The sequence below is a fragment of the Lissotriton vulgaris genome, chromosome 1_1, assembly GCF_964263255.1.
Source record: "Lissotriton vulgaris chromosome 1_1, aLisVul1.2, whole genome shotgun sequence".
Classification (NCBI taxonomy): domain Eukaryota; kingdom Metazoa; phylum Chordata; class Amphibia; order Caudata; family Salamandridae; genus Lissotriton; species Lissotriton vulgaris.
The window spans coordinates 1,153,090,404-1,153,108,204 of record NC_141685.1 but is presented as its reverse complement, the minus strand read 5'-3'; the positions used below and the strand labels follow the sequence as shown (position 1 = coordinate 1,153,108,204).

The 17,801-nt window shown below is 43.4% G+C and overlaps 1 protein-coding gene across 2 annotated transcripts in view; it reads left to right on the top strand.

Moving 5' to 3' along the window:
• KCNH3 (potassium voltage-gated channel subfamily H member 3) overlaps nt 1-17,801 on the top strand; it is a 454,232-nt gene that overhangs the window by 166,377 nt on the left and 270,054 nt on the right. For both annotated transcript variants that reach the window (XM_086964034.1, XM_086964026.1), the window contains exon 2: nt 10,511-10,744. In XM_086964034.1, coding sequence (XP_086820160.1) covers nt 10,511-10,744 — 234 coding nt within the window. The remainder of the gene's footprint in view (nt 1-10,510; nt 10,745-17,801) is intronic.

The window sequence follows — 17,801 nt, the reverse complement described above, 5'->3', positions numbered from 1 at the left end:
GCCGGGTGTTTGTTTTTGCTATTTGGCTATTAGAATTCTAGCTAAAATAGTCATGCTACCTACCTTCTATATTATGCATTATTGGTGGCTCAGCACTCAGGATTTGATAATTACATCAAAATAGAATATATTTATATTTGGACATAAGTTCTTGTCCTTTGAACTACACAAGTATACTTGACAGCTGAAAATCACACATAAAACAAATACATAGCAGAAACATTTTCTTTGTTTAGTATTTCTTTATTCATTATCTTCTTTTAAACCCACGCCAACAAACAGTAGCCAGTGCGTTTCGTCCTATAAGGATTTCTTCAGGGCTCTGATTTGTATTTGAGCAACATTGGTTTTCCACAGTTCTAAGGTACAGAAATCATCAAGAGTTTTGACATCCAGTAAATTGTAAGGATTGGAGTAGATGTGCCCCTCAATAAACAAGTGCGCATGATGTCTGTTTCTTGTGGAATTTCTACAAGAAACAGACGTGACAAATAGGGAAGTACTAAACAAAGAACTTTTTCAGCTATGTATTTGTCATATGCATGATTTTCAGCTGTCAAGAATACTTGTGTAACCTGAGTGCTGAATGACCAATAAAGCATATCGTTTGGAAATGTTGTTTCCTTTAGGAGTATAGAGGGGCTGTACTCCGGGTTCTTTGCACCACCAGCAATATATTATACTCAATATCTCTGTTAACAAGTGCGGGATTCTATTGCTTTGACCCCTCTGTGTTTCTATGTGAAATTACTTGAAAAAAACATGCTCTGGCAAAACCACCACTGCAACTTGGTAGGTTACAAGAGTTGCTTTGCCCAGTCTCTGAGTCTGGCCATGGACTCCCCCAATTGTTACACACAACTGTTTCGTACAAAGCCAGCTGCTCACCAAACACATGAAAGCTTTTGCTCCCTCAGTCCATTTGCTTGGTCTGCCAAAAATGAGGTTGCCTTATAGCTTGTGATCTGCAACGTTGGGTATCATATTTGGGGGACCTATTTCATGACACCTAACTCCTCTCATTCGAGGCACTATTAGAGCAGTTCAACTTGCATAAAGGGCAAGTTTCTGATGTATCAGCTCCACCTCAGGGGCGCAACTAAACCCAAACTTCGGGGGGGGGGGCTAAGACTCCCACCCATGGTGGCTCGAGCGCAGGTGGCGGCTGTTACAACAGTCTTTTTTGGCACTCTCCTCCCCCACATCCTCCTTCTCCATTAATTCCTTCACTATCACTCTCCAACAGTGCACCTCATCTCTCCATAGCCCCTCTCTGATGTACATTTCATTGATTTATAGTGCTACTCATAGTTCACTCACACTCAGTTCTGTGATTTGCATTGTACAAATTGTTTGCAGCAGGCAAATTAAATCTCTGTGTTACTTTATAATGAGACAAAACTGCAACTAGACAACATTTCTGAATTCTCACTAGTAGGAACATTAATCACTAGAGTTATATTACATTTTTTACTGCTTCCTGAAAACTACCTGATGAACAAGGAAGTTCAAGTGCTTTTAAACCAAAAATTATTTTTAAACATAGAAATACCGTCCACGCACAAAAAGTCAATGCCAGGTGCGCAAGCACCAGTCACACCGCCTTAAAGCCAGTCCTGCTCCCAGAATTGGGGCAGTACAAGCATTTCCAAAAATGGAGGGAGAGCCAACCTTATACCCATTAATATGAGTAAAAAAGATCTGTGTAAGTGGTGGGGTGTGATACTTCCCCCAAATTCTGGCAAGCAAAACAAGTTAACAGATTTTTGATAGATGATTTAAGGAAGAATGGACTTTTCCTCTTAGAATTTTTTTTTACTTTTGTGCTCAAATTTACTAAAACGCCACAGACCCATATGGGAATTCATGAAATATTCCAGTACTTTTATGGTGCACCAGGAAAACCAGACCTTTCCTTGGGGTAGATCTCGTTTTTTTTTTCGATGTCTTAAGTCAGAACTTAGTTCCACTTAACCAAAGTCATACTTTTTTCATGGGTGAGCATCTTATGTCAATGAGTACATTCAAAATGCCAGTGCCAGAAGTGTACTATGGATACTTCAGCCACAGCTATAGGAACATCTAAAAGTTCACGCCGGTGTACAAAGGTCAGAATTTTGCCATTAACACCCCCTATAAAATGGGTACAGGAAACTTTATGACAGGAGTTACCTCGAATGGATGTATGACATAATATCGAAAGACAAAATATAGACATACAAAAATATCGAAGCAAAAATATCGACGCAAAAATATCGACATCAAAAATATCGAAGTTGTATCTACATAAAGGTAAGTAAAAAAATATTGGAAAAAAAATATTGCAGTAAAAAAATATCAAAGTAAAAAATATCGTTTTTTAAAATGTATTAATAATAATGTAAAAATAATTATAAAATACATATAATTAAAACAATTATAGATAAAACATATTTAAAAAATATTAACTCATACATATACATTTAAAATAAATTAAAAACTCTACATATAAATTAATATATATACTTACTCCACATATTGCATCAGTAGGGAAAGCGTTGGATAGCTTAGGGGTAAAAATTACTATTCCCACTCCAGTGAGTGCAACAGTGGAGAAAGCGTTAGATAGCGTAGGGGTCAAAATTACTATTCCCACTCCAGCGAGTGCAACAGTAGGGAAAGCGTTGGATAGCGTAGGCGTAAAAATTACTATTCCAACTCCAGAGGGTGCAACAGTAGCGAAAGCGTTGGATAGCGTAGGGGTAAAAATTACTATTCCCACTCCAGAGGGTGCAACAGTAGGGAAAGCATTGGATAGCGTGGGGGTAAAAATTACTATTCCCACTCCAGAGGGTGCAACAGTAGGGAAAGCGCCGGATAGCGTAGGGGTAAAAATTACTCTTCCCACTCCAGAGGGTGCAACAGTAGGGAAAGCGTTGGATAGCGTTGGGGTAAAAATTACTATTCCCACTCCAGAGGGTGCAACAGTAGGGAAAGCGCAGGATAGCGTAGGTGTTGTGTTAACATATTTATCAATTACATATTTTTTCATACAAACAAAAAAGATGTAATATATTATTTACAAAAATACATTACTAAATACCAAATATTTATAATTTATTTACTTAAATACCAAAAAAGTACTTACCACACTACTCCCTCTTCAACACACAACACACTACACATACAAAAAACACACAATTAATCTAAATATCAATTAATCAAATATTAACAATTAATATTAATAAATTATTGTAATTACTATTCCCACTCCAGAGGGTGCAACAGTAGGGAAAGCGTTGGATAGCGTAGGGATAAAAATGACTATTCCCACTCCAGAGGGTGCAACAGTAGGGAAAGCGCAGGATAGCGTAGGGGTTGTGTTAACATACTTATCAATTACATATTTTTTCATACAAACAAAAAAGATGTAATATATTATTTACAAAAATACATTACTAAATGCCAAATATTTATAATTTATATTTACTTAAATACCAAAAAAGTACTTACCGCACTACTCCCTCTTCAACACACAACACACTACACATACAAAAAAAACACAATTAATCTAAATATCAATTAATCAAAAAATAACAATTAATATTAATAAATTATTGTAATTATAAATTAACTAATTGACAAATATTAATTACCAATTAATAAATATTGACCAATTAATAATTAATTAACAAGAAATTAATTTACAATAAGAACAATATGTATAAATACATTTTTTATAATTAATATTATAAAATAATTTTTAACAACGAATTACCAATTAATTAATTAACAATTAATTAATAATAAATACCAATAAATAAATACAATCTCTTTAATTATTTAATTTAAATATTTCACACCCTATTCCCATAGAAACACACAACCCACTACACATAAATAAATCACATAAAAAATGAAATGTAATTGCCATTAAATCACTTAATAATAATTAATTACCAATGAATTATTAATTAACAATAACGAAAAATACAAAATATTAATACATTAACTCTAATTAATTTAATTAACTAATTAATAATAATTAATTAACAATTCATTATTAATCAATAATATTAAAAAACATAAGAAATAATTAAATATAATTAAATTACTTCCCACCCTATTCTCCTATAAACCCACAACCCGCTCTGATACTAAAACGCAAAATGTAAACAAAATTACTAATTTCTAAACATACATTAAAAAACATGTTTAACAAACATATAAAATACATAATAAAATACATAACATTAAGCAAAATTTCGATATTAGTAACATCAATATATTTGATATCGATATTACTAACTTCGATATTAAAAGCATCAATATTACTTACCTTAAAAATCGATATTCTGTCCATCGATATTATTGCACATCGATATTCTGTACCATCGAAATTAAAACATCGATATTACTGTATGTCGATATTTTAATTTCAATATTTTGGCTACTCACCACATCAAAGATCAATTCCAACATTTTGCTATGGATCCACCCCATATGCTAAGAATTAAGGGCATCACGTCAGGGCCTTTGGCCAGGTGTGGTGGTGCGTGTTCTGTGTCCCTGCCGCTGGGTATGACTGGGCTAGTGTTAGACAGTGTTAGACAGTTCGAGTCTCCACAGCCGATCATGGTGTCTTAAAATAGGCATGTCAGGGCCTGCAGTTTGCATAGGTAACACCTCCCATCCATATTCTATCAGTGCCCTTGCCCATAAGGGTAAGAATAATCTCCAGTATGCCAGAACAGAACACTTGCACGCATAATACATGTACACTGACACATTCTCTCTTAATAAATTCTCACTATATTTCTTGCATTCTTTCGTACATATGTACTGTCACACTCCCACACAGACATACTGCCACTCAGTCTTCCATTAGTCAATCTGCTTTTATTGTGTTATAAAACTTTTTCCCTGTTGCTTCTGCTTTGCCTGCCTTTCCTTTTAGTGAAACTTTAAAAAAAAAAAATTCTCTATACGCTTTTCAAAAATAATATGTTGCCTTGTCAATGTCTGTTACAAGTATGATGTGAATCAAAAGTACACTTCCTAAAAAATAACTACACAGCTTATATTTGATTCCAAGAGTGAATCCAGCAGATATAGTATTGGAAATTAACTAATTCATGTTTAACATGTAATATCACAGCATTCAACTGATCTTATGAAATGCTTGACTTCTTCAGCAACCATGAATTTTATTCAGTAACACTTTGCATTTTGGGGTTTTTTGAGACCTAACTTCTAATGTAAAAAAAAAAGAAACTTCAAGTCCCAGAATGAAGCAATGTGGTGAATGGAAAGGCATGAATGGCTGAAGGTTTCACATGACCCTAAATCCACCACCATACCCCAAAGCCTCAGCCCTAGTCTCCCCCCGCACCATTCCATATTCTCAGTCCACTCTCCCTTCTTGCACCAGCCCTGTTGTTGTAGATGGAATTAAGTAGGTATCTAGAACTACGGAAAGAGCAGGTATTCTGTGGGTGCCTTTGTAGAAGTATGTGTCTATTCATGAAGGTAGTGTAATTTTTACATGTGCAGAGTAAGAGGTGTGCTAATGTAAGTAAGTGCTGGATGAGGGTGAATAGTGTGATGCGTGCACCGTGAGTGGTGAAAATGTAAGGTGAAAAATGTGCCTATGTGAGGGTCGGGTGAGCTGCATGAATGCAGCGTTAGAGGATTAACTATGTTAAAAATGTTTTTCATAGATTTAGGCCTCCCCGACATTTTATTTAATCCTGAGAATGTAGAGGCGGGAAAAGTGTTGCAGGTGAAAGGTGTTTAGGGAAAGGTAAGGAAGATTCCATCAGGGGAATTTTGATAAACGACGCTCCAGCTCAAATTATAATCTAATCAGATCATCTTTGTGCTGTGAGTTTTATTTGACATCCGCTTTATAATGTGAAGTTTAGGTTTTATCTCACAAGGTTTCATTTTAACATGTTAAATTTTGTAGTTGTATTTCCAGGGGAGGCTGGTTGGAGCGCAACATTGACAAAGTGCCCATGTGATAATGTCTCTTCTCAAAGTACAATGCATTTTATTCTCTTTTGTCGGCTATATTCCTATGAACAGAAACACTTTTTGGTTCCAAATCTGTGTTTATCTAAAATCAGACTGCACAAGGAGGCCCTAGTCTTCTTACAACAACTAAGCAGTATGGATCTGTGCGCTGCTGTGGCAACTTTTGTCCACTGAAGATTAGAAACAGATATAGGTCTATGTAAATTACTCTGTATTTTAACTCTAAGGTGTTCAATGTATTCTGTAGTTCAATTTATGAGATCTATTTTTACCTGACTATATTTTTTGATTTTTGTCTATGAACATTTGTTTTATTTATGCACTTTTATGGCTTTATTTTAACAAACCAAATAAAGTTAATTGACCAAAAAAAAGTGGTACATGTAGAAATGTAATGATAACATGCCTTTACAGTCACTAGAATCCAAACCCAATAGCTCTTTTTACTGGGGCAGACCTAGCTGTACAGATTAAAATTCTAATACTGTATCTCTGTAATGGGACTGGCTAGAAACATAATTAAATATCTATCTTAATGGTTATTAAACATCCAATTCATGCCTATCTCACACAGCCCTCCATTCAAAACCCCCAGTTATCTAGCACAAAAACTGGAACTATCAGAAGGAGCTAGACCCTCTAGGAGTGCTAACTCTCTCCTCCTGAAACTTAGATCTTTTGCAAAATGAGAACATGCCACCGAGCCTTCTCTGGCTCAGCTCCGAAGATCTGGAACTCCCTCCCACCGGAAATACGTAGAATCTCCTCCAAGGTTTTCCTATGAACAAGTTCTTATCTTAATAGGTTGTTGAATCGTCTGCTCTAATGCATTGGACTTACACCTTTAAGCCCTTGCGCTGGTTGCTATTCCATCTCGATATGTACTAGTTATGTTCTTATTATTTTGCTGATCCCGCGTACATGTAACCATTCTTGTCCTGGAAATTCTATTTTGATATGTGATTTTGTCTGTATTCCCATTTGACACAGGTACTGCAACTGTTACTTTCCTTTCCCCACAACTGTAAAGCGCTCTGATATTCCTCTGGATCATGTTTGCGCTATATAAAACTTTATAAATAAATACTTAAATAAATAAATGGTGAACTCAGATTTTTAATAAACATTAAGGAAAAGTAACATATAGAAAGTTAACTTTTCCCTGCGTCAAGCTCCTAGAGTCTAATTTGCATTTGCTTCCCAATTTCTCTTAGTCAGTGAGTAGCACTTGGATAGATGTGAATGAGGTGTGAAATTCCTCCTAGGAGCTACTCAGTAGGTTACTGTGAGTGACAGGCCTTCCTGAAAGGGCAGAGATGACTCCTCTAGACCCCACAGAATATGCAAGATGGGGACTGCAGACCTCCTTTTAGACATTTCAGTGTTAAATACTGCTAGAATGTTGACAGGTCTGCTGCAATTTACATATACCTCTTGGGCGCACTTGAAATGAAGAAAACAGGATCCAAGACAATCCCTGTTTATCCACTATCTGATTGCTGGACAACCCTGCTTCTGTTCTTTAGACTTCTGTCTCTGAATGTATCGGGGGTAGACAGGCTGCCTCAAACTAGATTTAGGTTTTAGATGTGGGAGGACACTAGGATTACGATAGTACACCCCCTACACATGCACACCCAGGCAGAATATCCCAAGTTGAGTGTGACTGAAGACTTTTGCCATCTTAAAAATGCCCAAAGTAGGTAGGATTGAACCCGGGAACTTTTACCTTTTGTTTAGGACATACCCAGGAGTCATTTCCACCCATTAGCTCATGCCAGCGTAGATGTGGCATCTCCGGTTAAGCACTTCAGAACACTCCTAGACCTACTGAGGAAGAACATAAGGGACTAGGCCTGCTGTCTGTGATCTGAGAGGATACCCTGAAGGACGGTACCTGCTCTGTCTTTTACCCAGAACAAAAAAGTGGGATCCAAGGGTCATAAGGCTGACCTCCTTTTCAAGCTGCAGGGATTCTACAACCTTCTAGAGGCCTTTGTTGCAACTGCCCAGCTGACCAGTGGAAACTGGACCTTTACTGGACCTTGCTGTTGGCCTCTTCCTGACAGCCTGTGAGTCTCTTAAGTGCTGCCCCTGAGCTCCTGTAGAAGGTTTTAAAAGTGTACTCCTGTTAACTACTCCCGAGCACTTGTCAAACGAGAACTTAAAAAAAGTCTAAAAAGTGACATTGTGCATAAACTGTTTCATATAACCTTCTGCTTTTTTAAACATACTACGGCTTCATTTTTTGCACTTTATGAAGAAATATTGCACAGCACATTTGCACTTTAGAAAAAGATACAGGACTCCAGGCTTTTAAAACGGCTGCAATGGTCCTGTCTTTTATACACGTAACAGTAGCTCATATTTTATAAATATTATATTTTTTAATTTAATGTATTTTTTAACTTTGAGCAGAGCAAGACAGGAAGAATTACATAGACAGTGATTTCTGTTTTAAAGTCAATATATGGAATTATTTTATGATAAGAATGTTTTTATTAAATGTAATGTAAATGCTATGGTTTTAAATAACTATGCATGAACAAACTTTACTTACTTACTTACTCACTTACTTACTTACTCCTATTGTGGATTGGCACCCAAAGGTCTAAAGTCAGATGATTTGATCAGGACTAGCCCAGATGGTGTATACGACCGAAGGCCAGACTGGCCATACCCAGCATCCGGCATTTCCCAGGGAATTTGGAAAAGTGGGAGGCCGGCTTTGTTACTGAGGGCCGTAGAGTTGCAGCAGTTTTGAAAGCACCTGCTGCAGAGTTCCTTGTATATCCAGTAGTTGCCATACAACAATAAAAGTCTCAAGATCACTCTGGTAATTAATGTACCTGCTTGAAAGAGATTAGAGTTTTGTCTAGTCACAGTTTTGACTAATCTAAGGTAGCGTAGAGGGTTAATATGCCCGCTGCAAAGGATGTGTACCATGCAGATCACAGCATAGGCATAGCTTGGTGGGCTGCAACTTTTGTCGCAAAGATCCTTTTGTTTGGGTCCAGTTCCTAAGTTGCAATCATAATCTAGCACAGTGAGCTGTGAAGTGTCATCAAAGAGCTGCATACAAACTACATGGTACAGGTTAGAAAGCTATGTTTGAGTCTTATATTATCCTAATGTTGCTACAAAACGTGTTTGTTAGGGTAGAAATGCATTCTAATTAGTAAAGTCAACCCTAACAACCAAACCAAACCAAACAACCTGAGTTTGTTCTTCTCCAGATCAAGCACTCTTAAAAAATGCCTACCTGTATATATGACATGCATCCTACACCCGTAGTCCCATTTGTCTTATGTAACATTTTCAATACACTGATTTACATACATATGATTAATTGTCTCTGTATTTATATTAGATGTAGTGCTCCAACACCCTACACTGGTATGAGAAGCACTATCAAAACAATGAAATGCATGTGAGAGAGGGGCTATGGAGAGATGAGAGGCACAGTTGGAGGGTGATAGTGAGGGAATCATTGCAGAGCCCCAACAAAGATTGTCGAAATCTGCGGCACTCTAAGTTCATCATTTACTATGCTTTAAAAGCTAAAACAATTGAATATATAATGAAAAACGTGTTGTAGAATGCACCATTTCTGCCTAGATTTTCTTAGGGGGAGAAGCCCCTCAAACTCTACTTGTAGTAGTCAGGCTCGCTAGCTACACTCACTATGCATCGTATGGGGGCTGGTCTGACAAAATTGCCAGGGCTGCTTTGAGTTCCCAGTCCGGCCCTGATATGACCTGTTCTCCATCGTGGTTAGTGTCAAATATTGTGTAGGTCCCAGTCTACCATTGACTATCATTGGCACTTTGTGCTTCTTGCCACTATTCCTACTTAAAACATTTCAAATTCATATCTCCAGTTCCCCGTATTAGAGTTTTGTCATTATTTGTTTCATTTTGTTTGTTAAAATTTACTTTATTTTTCTCATTTGATTTGGGATTTTTATTGTTTCACATTTAAACCTTATCACAGTTTCGGTGCTGCTGAATACTTTACACATTGCCCTAGGTTAACCCTGTCTGCTCTTTGCCCTAGCTACCAAGAGGTGGAGCTCAGGATAATTTAGTGACTTGGTGGTTTCACCCTGACAAGGGATGTGATTATTCATTGAGTTTTGTAGTCACCCATCCCAAACAACAATCCAATTTCTTACAACCATCAATAATCTTTGCATGTAATTGAAAGAAACAAGAATATCATTCCCTCCCATTGAATGTTATTTGTCTTAAGCTGCATCACATATTGCGCCTTGCACAAAGGCCTTTGTATTCTCCCTTTTGCACAGCACTTCTTTCTATGTTACTCTCTCTGCACATCTCCATTCATGGACCATTGTGAAAGCAGCATGCCCTACCTGCTGCCACTCAGTCCTGGCAGGACACTGGACTGAAATGTTCATTGGCCGTAAACCCCTTTTACACGTGTCTCTTTCCGTCCTTCTCCTCCTGCACTAACACCAGCTTCTCCTTTACAGACAGCAACTTTGTCCTGGGGAATGCGCAGGTGCCCAGCTCGTTCCCAGTGGTGTACTGCTCTGACGGCTTCTGCGACCTGACCGGCTTCACACGGGCCGAGGTCATGCAGCGCTCCTGCGCATGCACCTTCCTCTATGGTACTGACACAAATGAGCCGATCCGAGTCCAGATCCAAAAGGCCCTGGAAGAGAGACTGGAGTTTAAAGCGGAGCTGGTCTTATATCGAAAGAGCGGTGAGTAGTACCTTGGGGTAGAGAAAAAAGTGGCTAGCAATGGAGGATGGCATTGTGACCTAATGTACCGATGTATCTAGTGGCATTTGTATAGTTCAAACAATGCGTTGAAGCAGCAGATCACTGAACAGAGGGTGAGAGCCTGAGATACGAAATAGTCGCTACGCGGAACGCGGACCAGGATATCGGGCAATATGTCTTCTTTTTTATTTTTTTTATTTTTGGAAAACCTTTATTGGTGATTCAAAGTACACCGCTATTCAGCCGTACATCCCGGAGGCTAGGCAGCATTATGAAAGCAACGAAAGGTGTGCACAAAAACAGTGAAAGGAGCAGTCAGGTTTAATTTTATATTATTAACGTGAGCCTAAGAACAAGGTAAAAATCGGAAAGGAACAAGGGGAAGAAAGAAAGAGAGGAAGGGGAAAAAGATGGCAAGGCGAAAGAGAATAAAGAAAAACGGTAAAGCACATATCCAGGGGGACGAGTGGGAATTCCAGCATCTTGAAGTATACATAATAAATAAAGCATACAATTGTGGGGGGGGGGGAGAAAAAAACAGGAGTGTACCACGTGAAACTTGGGCGGAGGGAATAACTAAGGTGAGAGACGAACCTCCGGACTGACTACCTCAGGGGGTACACAGATATCGCCTCTATACGCATTCCATGCCCCCCAGACCATCCCCCACATCCTGGGCTTACCCCGGGCTAAGTAGACAGTTTTCTCACGAAGCATGCACCAGTCCATGTTGGTTTTCCAAAGACTCACAGTGGGGGGGGTTGGAGCACCCCATTTCTGAGCAATATCCCTCTTGGCCACCATGTTCCCCAGTGTGACCCAGCGGGTTTGAGCATTGTCATAATCAGTCGGACCCCACACATTCAACAAGCAACGTCTAGCTTCCGCAGGCAAATCAACACCGGTCACATCACGCATGACCGCATGCACACGTTCCCAAAATGAGGCAATGACCTGGCACTCCCAAATGGTATGCATAAAGGTGGCTAGAGCACCACATCCTCTCCTGCAAAGGCCATCCTGGGAAAGGCCCATGTGAATCAGCCTGGGGCCAGTGACGTAGACCCTATGTAGCACCTTCAGCTGAACCAAACGCAGCCTGGCCGAAATTGCTATCTCCTTGGGGGAGGATACCGCACACTGCCAGTCCTCATCATCCATCTCAATCCCATCATTCATCCACTGCTCTCGCACTTTCATCAACAGGTCTATCCGAACATTAATTAGTTTTTTGTAAGTCAGGGAGATGGCGCTGTCCGGCATATGGCCGTCCAGCACCCTGTCCTCCAGCGGGGATGACTCGGGAACTTTTTCACCAACAGGCAGGGTGGATGTGAGGGCGTGCCTCAACTGCGCATATCTGAAGTGTTCCGTGGCGCCCAGTTGGAACTCAGTCTGTAGAGCATCAAACGATTTAATTTCCCCCCTGGCCATCACATCCGCCACCTTGGAAATGCCAATGAGATCCCACCGATCAAACCCTTTGGAGTGCCATAACCTACCAAGCAAGTCAGAATCATAAAGGGGAGTTTCCATGGTGAGCCTATCTTTCCACCCCAGTGCCTTCGTAACGGCCCTCCACAGATGCACTACGGTCCTGGTGGGGCCAGTCAATTTCCAGTCCAGAGATCTAGAGTACAGTGCTCGGTAGTACATCCCATCGTTCATGAGCCAGCGATCCATGGCGTACCCCGGACTTATCGCCGGTCCGTAAAAGCCATGATTAAGAGCCGCCAATTGGGAGGCCCAGTAGTACCGGCAGACATCGGGCAAGGCGATACCGCCGTCGTACCATGGAATGGTCAACTTAACTACAGCAATACGCGGCCTACCTTCCCACAAAAGGGTTCGCTGCAAACCTTCGATCTCCCGGAAGTATTTGGAAGGAACTGGGTCCTGCGTGTTTTGAAGCGCGTATAAGAATCTCGGCAGGGACATCATTTTGAACAACGCCGCTCGGCCCAGCAGGGATAGCGGCAATCTTTTCCAACCCTCCACGTCACGCCGGAGGCGCGTCAGTGGAGGGAGCAAGTTGTTAGTGTAGCGTGCCCGGGCATCCGTTGAAATATAGATACCTAGATATTTGAAGCCCTGCTGCGAGATCTGTATCGCACAGCCTCTAGGGAGACGAGGAGTGTCTCCGCGAAGCACATATAAGTAGGACTTGGACCAATTAACGACCAGGCCCGAGTATCTACCAAAGGTACCCAGCGCATCGAACACCACAATCAAAGATCGACAAGGGGAGGTAAGGTAGAGCAGAATGTCGTCCGCGTACAGCGAGACACGGTCCTCAAATCCCGGTGACCATTTGATTCCACTAACATCAGGATGAGTGCAGGTCCAGGCAGCAAGCGGCTCAAGCGCGAGGGCAAAGAGGAGCGGTGATAATGGACAGCCCTGTCTAGTACCCCTGCGCAAGGCAAAGGAAGCAGCCATGCGACCGTTGATCGTTATATTGGCCAACGGAGAGGAGTAGAGAAGTCGGACCCAACTGATGAAATCAGGACCAAACCCAAACTTGGACAGCACAGCCCAGAGGTAGTTCCATTAAAGGGAATCAAACGCCATCGTCGCGTCTAGTGAGGCCAGGACAGTTAGCTCGGAGAGCATGTGCGCCCGCGCCACGACAGCATGAAGCCTCCTAAGATTAAGGGCCGTATTGCGGTGAGGTGTGAAGCCTGACTGGTCTGGATGGACCAAGTATGCAATCACCCCCACGAGCCGATTGGCCAGCAACTTAGCCAGGATTTTAGGTTCGGCATTATGAACTATATGAACTACAAAGATCTCTAGGCTTCCCTTCTTTATGTATCACCACAATGGTGGCCAGGCGCTGGTCTAGTGGGAGTTCGCCAGCTTCCCGGGCTTCCAAAAACATACTCCTCAGGGGGACTGCAATGGTATCCGCTTTGATCTTATAAAGCTCCACCGGGAGACCATTGGGACTGGGAGCCTTCCCGGACCGCAGGGACCGTATTGCTAGCGCCACCTCGTTCGCCGTAATGCCCCGGTGCATGTCGTCTCGCTCGGTGTCCGACAGGCAAGGGAGCTCGACCCTCCCCAAAAAGGAGGCCGAGTCCGATTCAGTCAGGGCGGAGACTGAGGTATAAACCGTCTCAAAGTAATCGGCAAATGCCGAGGCGATAGCATTGGGGTCAGTAACGACCACTCCGTCATCGCCCAAAATCTCAGGTACTACACGGGAAGCCAACTCCTTCTTATCTAACCAGGCAAGGAGCTTTCCCGCCTTGTCACCGGCGTCGTATATCCTCCCTTGCTGTTCCCTGCCCATCGCCTTAGCAGCGTCAGTAGCAGTGGCCTTATATTCCGACTGCTTCAGGGAGAGAGCATGCAGCAGTTCGGGTGTCGGTCCCAGCGCCAACTGGGAGTCCAATCTTGCAATATCCGACTCCAACCGTACCATGTCCTCATCCCTTCGTCTGCGCACCTCGGCTATCAAGGAGAAAGCCTCCCCTCTCAGGACAGTCTTAAAAGCCTCCCAAAGGGAAAGGGCCGACTCTACTGTGCCCGTATTCTCAGTAAAATACAGGTCAATGGCTTTAGCAAGGAGGTCCCGAGTCCTGGGGTTGCGGAAATACCAAGGATTGACCGGCGCCACCCTAGTCGCCGCCGCAATACCAAAGTCAAAGGATACCCAAACTGGGGAGTGATCCGATATTCCTCTGGCCATAAGGCAAGCCCCAGAAACGGCCGATGCCCGAGCCGCCAGAATCAGAATGTAGTCAATTCTGGAGAGGCTACCGTGTGCGCCCGAATGAAAGGTGTACTGCCACTGGGCAGGATGTAAAAGCCGCCAGCAATCGATAAAGCCCATAGTACTCATGAAGTCCGGGAGCCATGATTGTGCACTGCGCAGATCTCTGGACGGAAAACGATCAAGGGTGCCCGAAACCACGGAGTTAAAATCCCCACCCAATATTAGCAAGCCCTCCGGGAGGCCCAAAATGGCGCCTCCGAGATCCTGAAAGGTAGCCGTCTGCAGGCCCGGGGGGACATAAACAGAAACCAAAACCAGGGTGCGCCCCTCCCATCTGCTCACCACAGCAACATAGCGGCCCCTATCGTCAATCACTTTGGACTCCACCTCCAGGGGAAGAGACATGCGCACCATGATCCCAACCCCCCGGGATCCCGAAGAGAACCCGGAATGGGCCACCATTTTGAACCCCTTTCTGTTTAGAGCCTGGCAAGTATTGCCAACGAGATGAGTCTCCTGCAGAAGGATAACATCGGGCACACAACGTTTAAAAATTTGCAGCACAACACCACGTTTAATACGATCCCCAGCCCATTCACGTTCCAACTTAGCACATTTAAAGTCTTACCCCCCATCGTCAAAGATGCCCCGTCCCAACCACCACCTACAGAATGCAGCCACCGCAGCAGTGTAGTCGAAACAATAAAAGCCTCGCCATGAGAAAGGGGAGAGAGGAAAAGCAAAAGAAGAACACACAAACCATCCACCCCCCACCCTGCACCCCTGCATTAGACTAACAGCCCCCCCAACTAGCAGTGTGCCTGTTGCCCCGTACAACTAACCTACAAAAAGCCCCCAGAGGAGGAGGGAGACATCCTATCACCCCCGTTACCCTCCAAAGTAAAGAAACAGGAGAATTAGAAAAAGAAAACAAAAGTCAGTGAGTGATGGCATCCGCAGAGCCCTCCACCGAAAGAAGTCCAACGTGACACCGGTTATTCCTGGGAACCAGGACCGCCCGACGCCTCTTCCGACAAGTCCTCAGGAGCAGTCCGACGCTGAGGCAAAGTGTCCAGCCAGTCCCCAGCTGCATCTGGCAAGTCAAAAAATAGCGTTCGAGCGCCATGCTCTATTCGAAGCTTCGCTGGATAGAGCATGGAGTATCTCAGCCCCATCTCTCTCAGTCTCCGTTTGACGCCCATGAAACTCTGTCGGCGCTTCTGTACAGCCTGAGTGAAGTCAGGGAAGAAATTCACATCAGCATTCTGAAATTTCAGCGGACCGCCACTTCTCGATGCCTGTAGGATAGAATCCCGGTCTCTGTAATTAAAAAGTCTGACAATGATGGGGCGCGGGGACGCACCCGATTTCGGTTGGCCACCAGGCAGTCTATGAGCTCTCTCCACCGAGAAGAACTTACTCAGGCCCCCGGGAGCTAAATGTTTCACCACCAGGTCTTCCACAAACAAATCAGCAGCGTCCTCCTCCACACCCTCCGGTACTCCTGTAATGCGGACGTTCTGGCGCCGTGCCCGTCCCTCAAAATCATCAAGCCGGCGGGCAAGCATCGAATTGGCGGCCTTCAAGTCCCGAACCTCCGTCTGTACATCAGACACGTCAGTAGTCAGACTCGACGTCTTGATGTCGAGTGACTTGACCCTGTCATTCGTTTTCCCGAGGTCGGCTCTGATGAGGTTGAGTTCGATCGTGAGGGTATCAACCTTGTGGGACATCACTTCATGTTGTTTGTGCATTTCGGCCTTCACGCCCGCAATGGCTCCCATCACGTCCCGGAGGGTGGGTTCAGCATCTTCAGGGGATCTATCCCGATGCGAGTCTTTGGTATGGCCCGATGCGCCAGGCGAACCTTTGGAGAGGGAAAAGCGTTCGGGAATGGTGGGCTGCGAGAGGGAAGGTTTCCTGCTGACTCTTGGAGGCTTCCCTTTGTCCGGGTCTCCTCTGCCCGCCATGATGGGCGACGGGAATCGTGCGACCCGAGACGACCACTGCCACCTCCAGACGATCGAGGTCGGTAATCACCTCCACCGTCCCCAGGGAACTTCAAGCCACGAATCGGGGCAATACAGTCACCAGCCCTTAGCGAAGCAGCTCGTCCCTTCTCGAAGTGCCACCGCACAGGAGCGCCGCCGTCGCCCCAACAACGCCAGGCCGTTATGGCGTCGTCGTCATCAAGCTTCACAACGGTGTAACTTGGTTCAGGAAGCTCGGATCTTCAAACCGAGAATGGGCGCCGCGTCAGCATCAGCACCACAACTGATTCCCACCATCGTGGGACAGGATGGGTAACAGGATCGATACGGAGGATCGGAGGGTCTTCGGAGCTCCGAGCTTACGCGGCCATCTTGGTTGCCCGCGAAGCTCCTCCCCCTGGCAATATGTCTTCTTATTGTTTCCCTCTACTGTACAACACAACAATGGAATGTTTGTGTGCACCATTTTCTTGTTTTGTGCGCAGAAGCATGTTGAGGTAAGCTGCTATGTGACATAGCGAGCTATCCCTTCTAAATGAAGAGTGCGGAGAACTAGAACTTTTGGTTTTAAAAACAAGTTGGTAAATTGTACATTTTATAGCACATTTTTCTAACTATATTGCCTAAAAAGGCACATATATTAGAGACTGTTTTTAATAGGAGCTCATGAAAATATCTAAAAATCTGCCAGATTTCCACATAGAAATCATTCCTGCTCTCTCTCTGCACTGGCGCACTAGTGGCTACCAAACGCCAATGCAGGCACACTTTTACCAGGGTTCAAGGGTGCCTGCATTGCAGGCAGGGTTGGTTTTGTGCAGGAAGATGTCCCTTCGGGCACAAAGAACAAGCCAAGGGACGCCTTCCTGCACCAAAAAAATCCTCTGAGGTTTTTCCCTCTTTCTATATATGCTGCAGAATGCAGCACAAGTACAAAGAGGAATAAACAAGGAGAAATAAACATATTTCCCCTCGTTAGACCTTTCTTGGGAAGGCGTAACAATTTGATGCATTCACAGGTTTACCATTGTTAGTAAATCTGGCAATGGGACTAAAGCCATGGATAGATGCATGGGCATAACCATGCTCCACCCATGAAACTCATCCCCAGGGCAGAGTAACGCAAAGCAGAGGCTTACACTGCCTTTAATTACGCCAGATTTACAATGCCACGCAAGATGGCTCTGCGTGGCCTCGTAAATCAAACCGAAGGGCTTGCATTGCCATTGCGTCACCTTGCATGATGCAACGGCAACTCAAGCCCTAAGTAAATCTGGGGCTTGATGTCAAGGCCATTTTAGGAAACAGCGCATGTGCCAAAAGA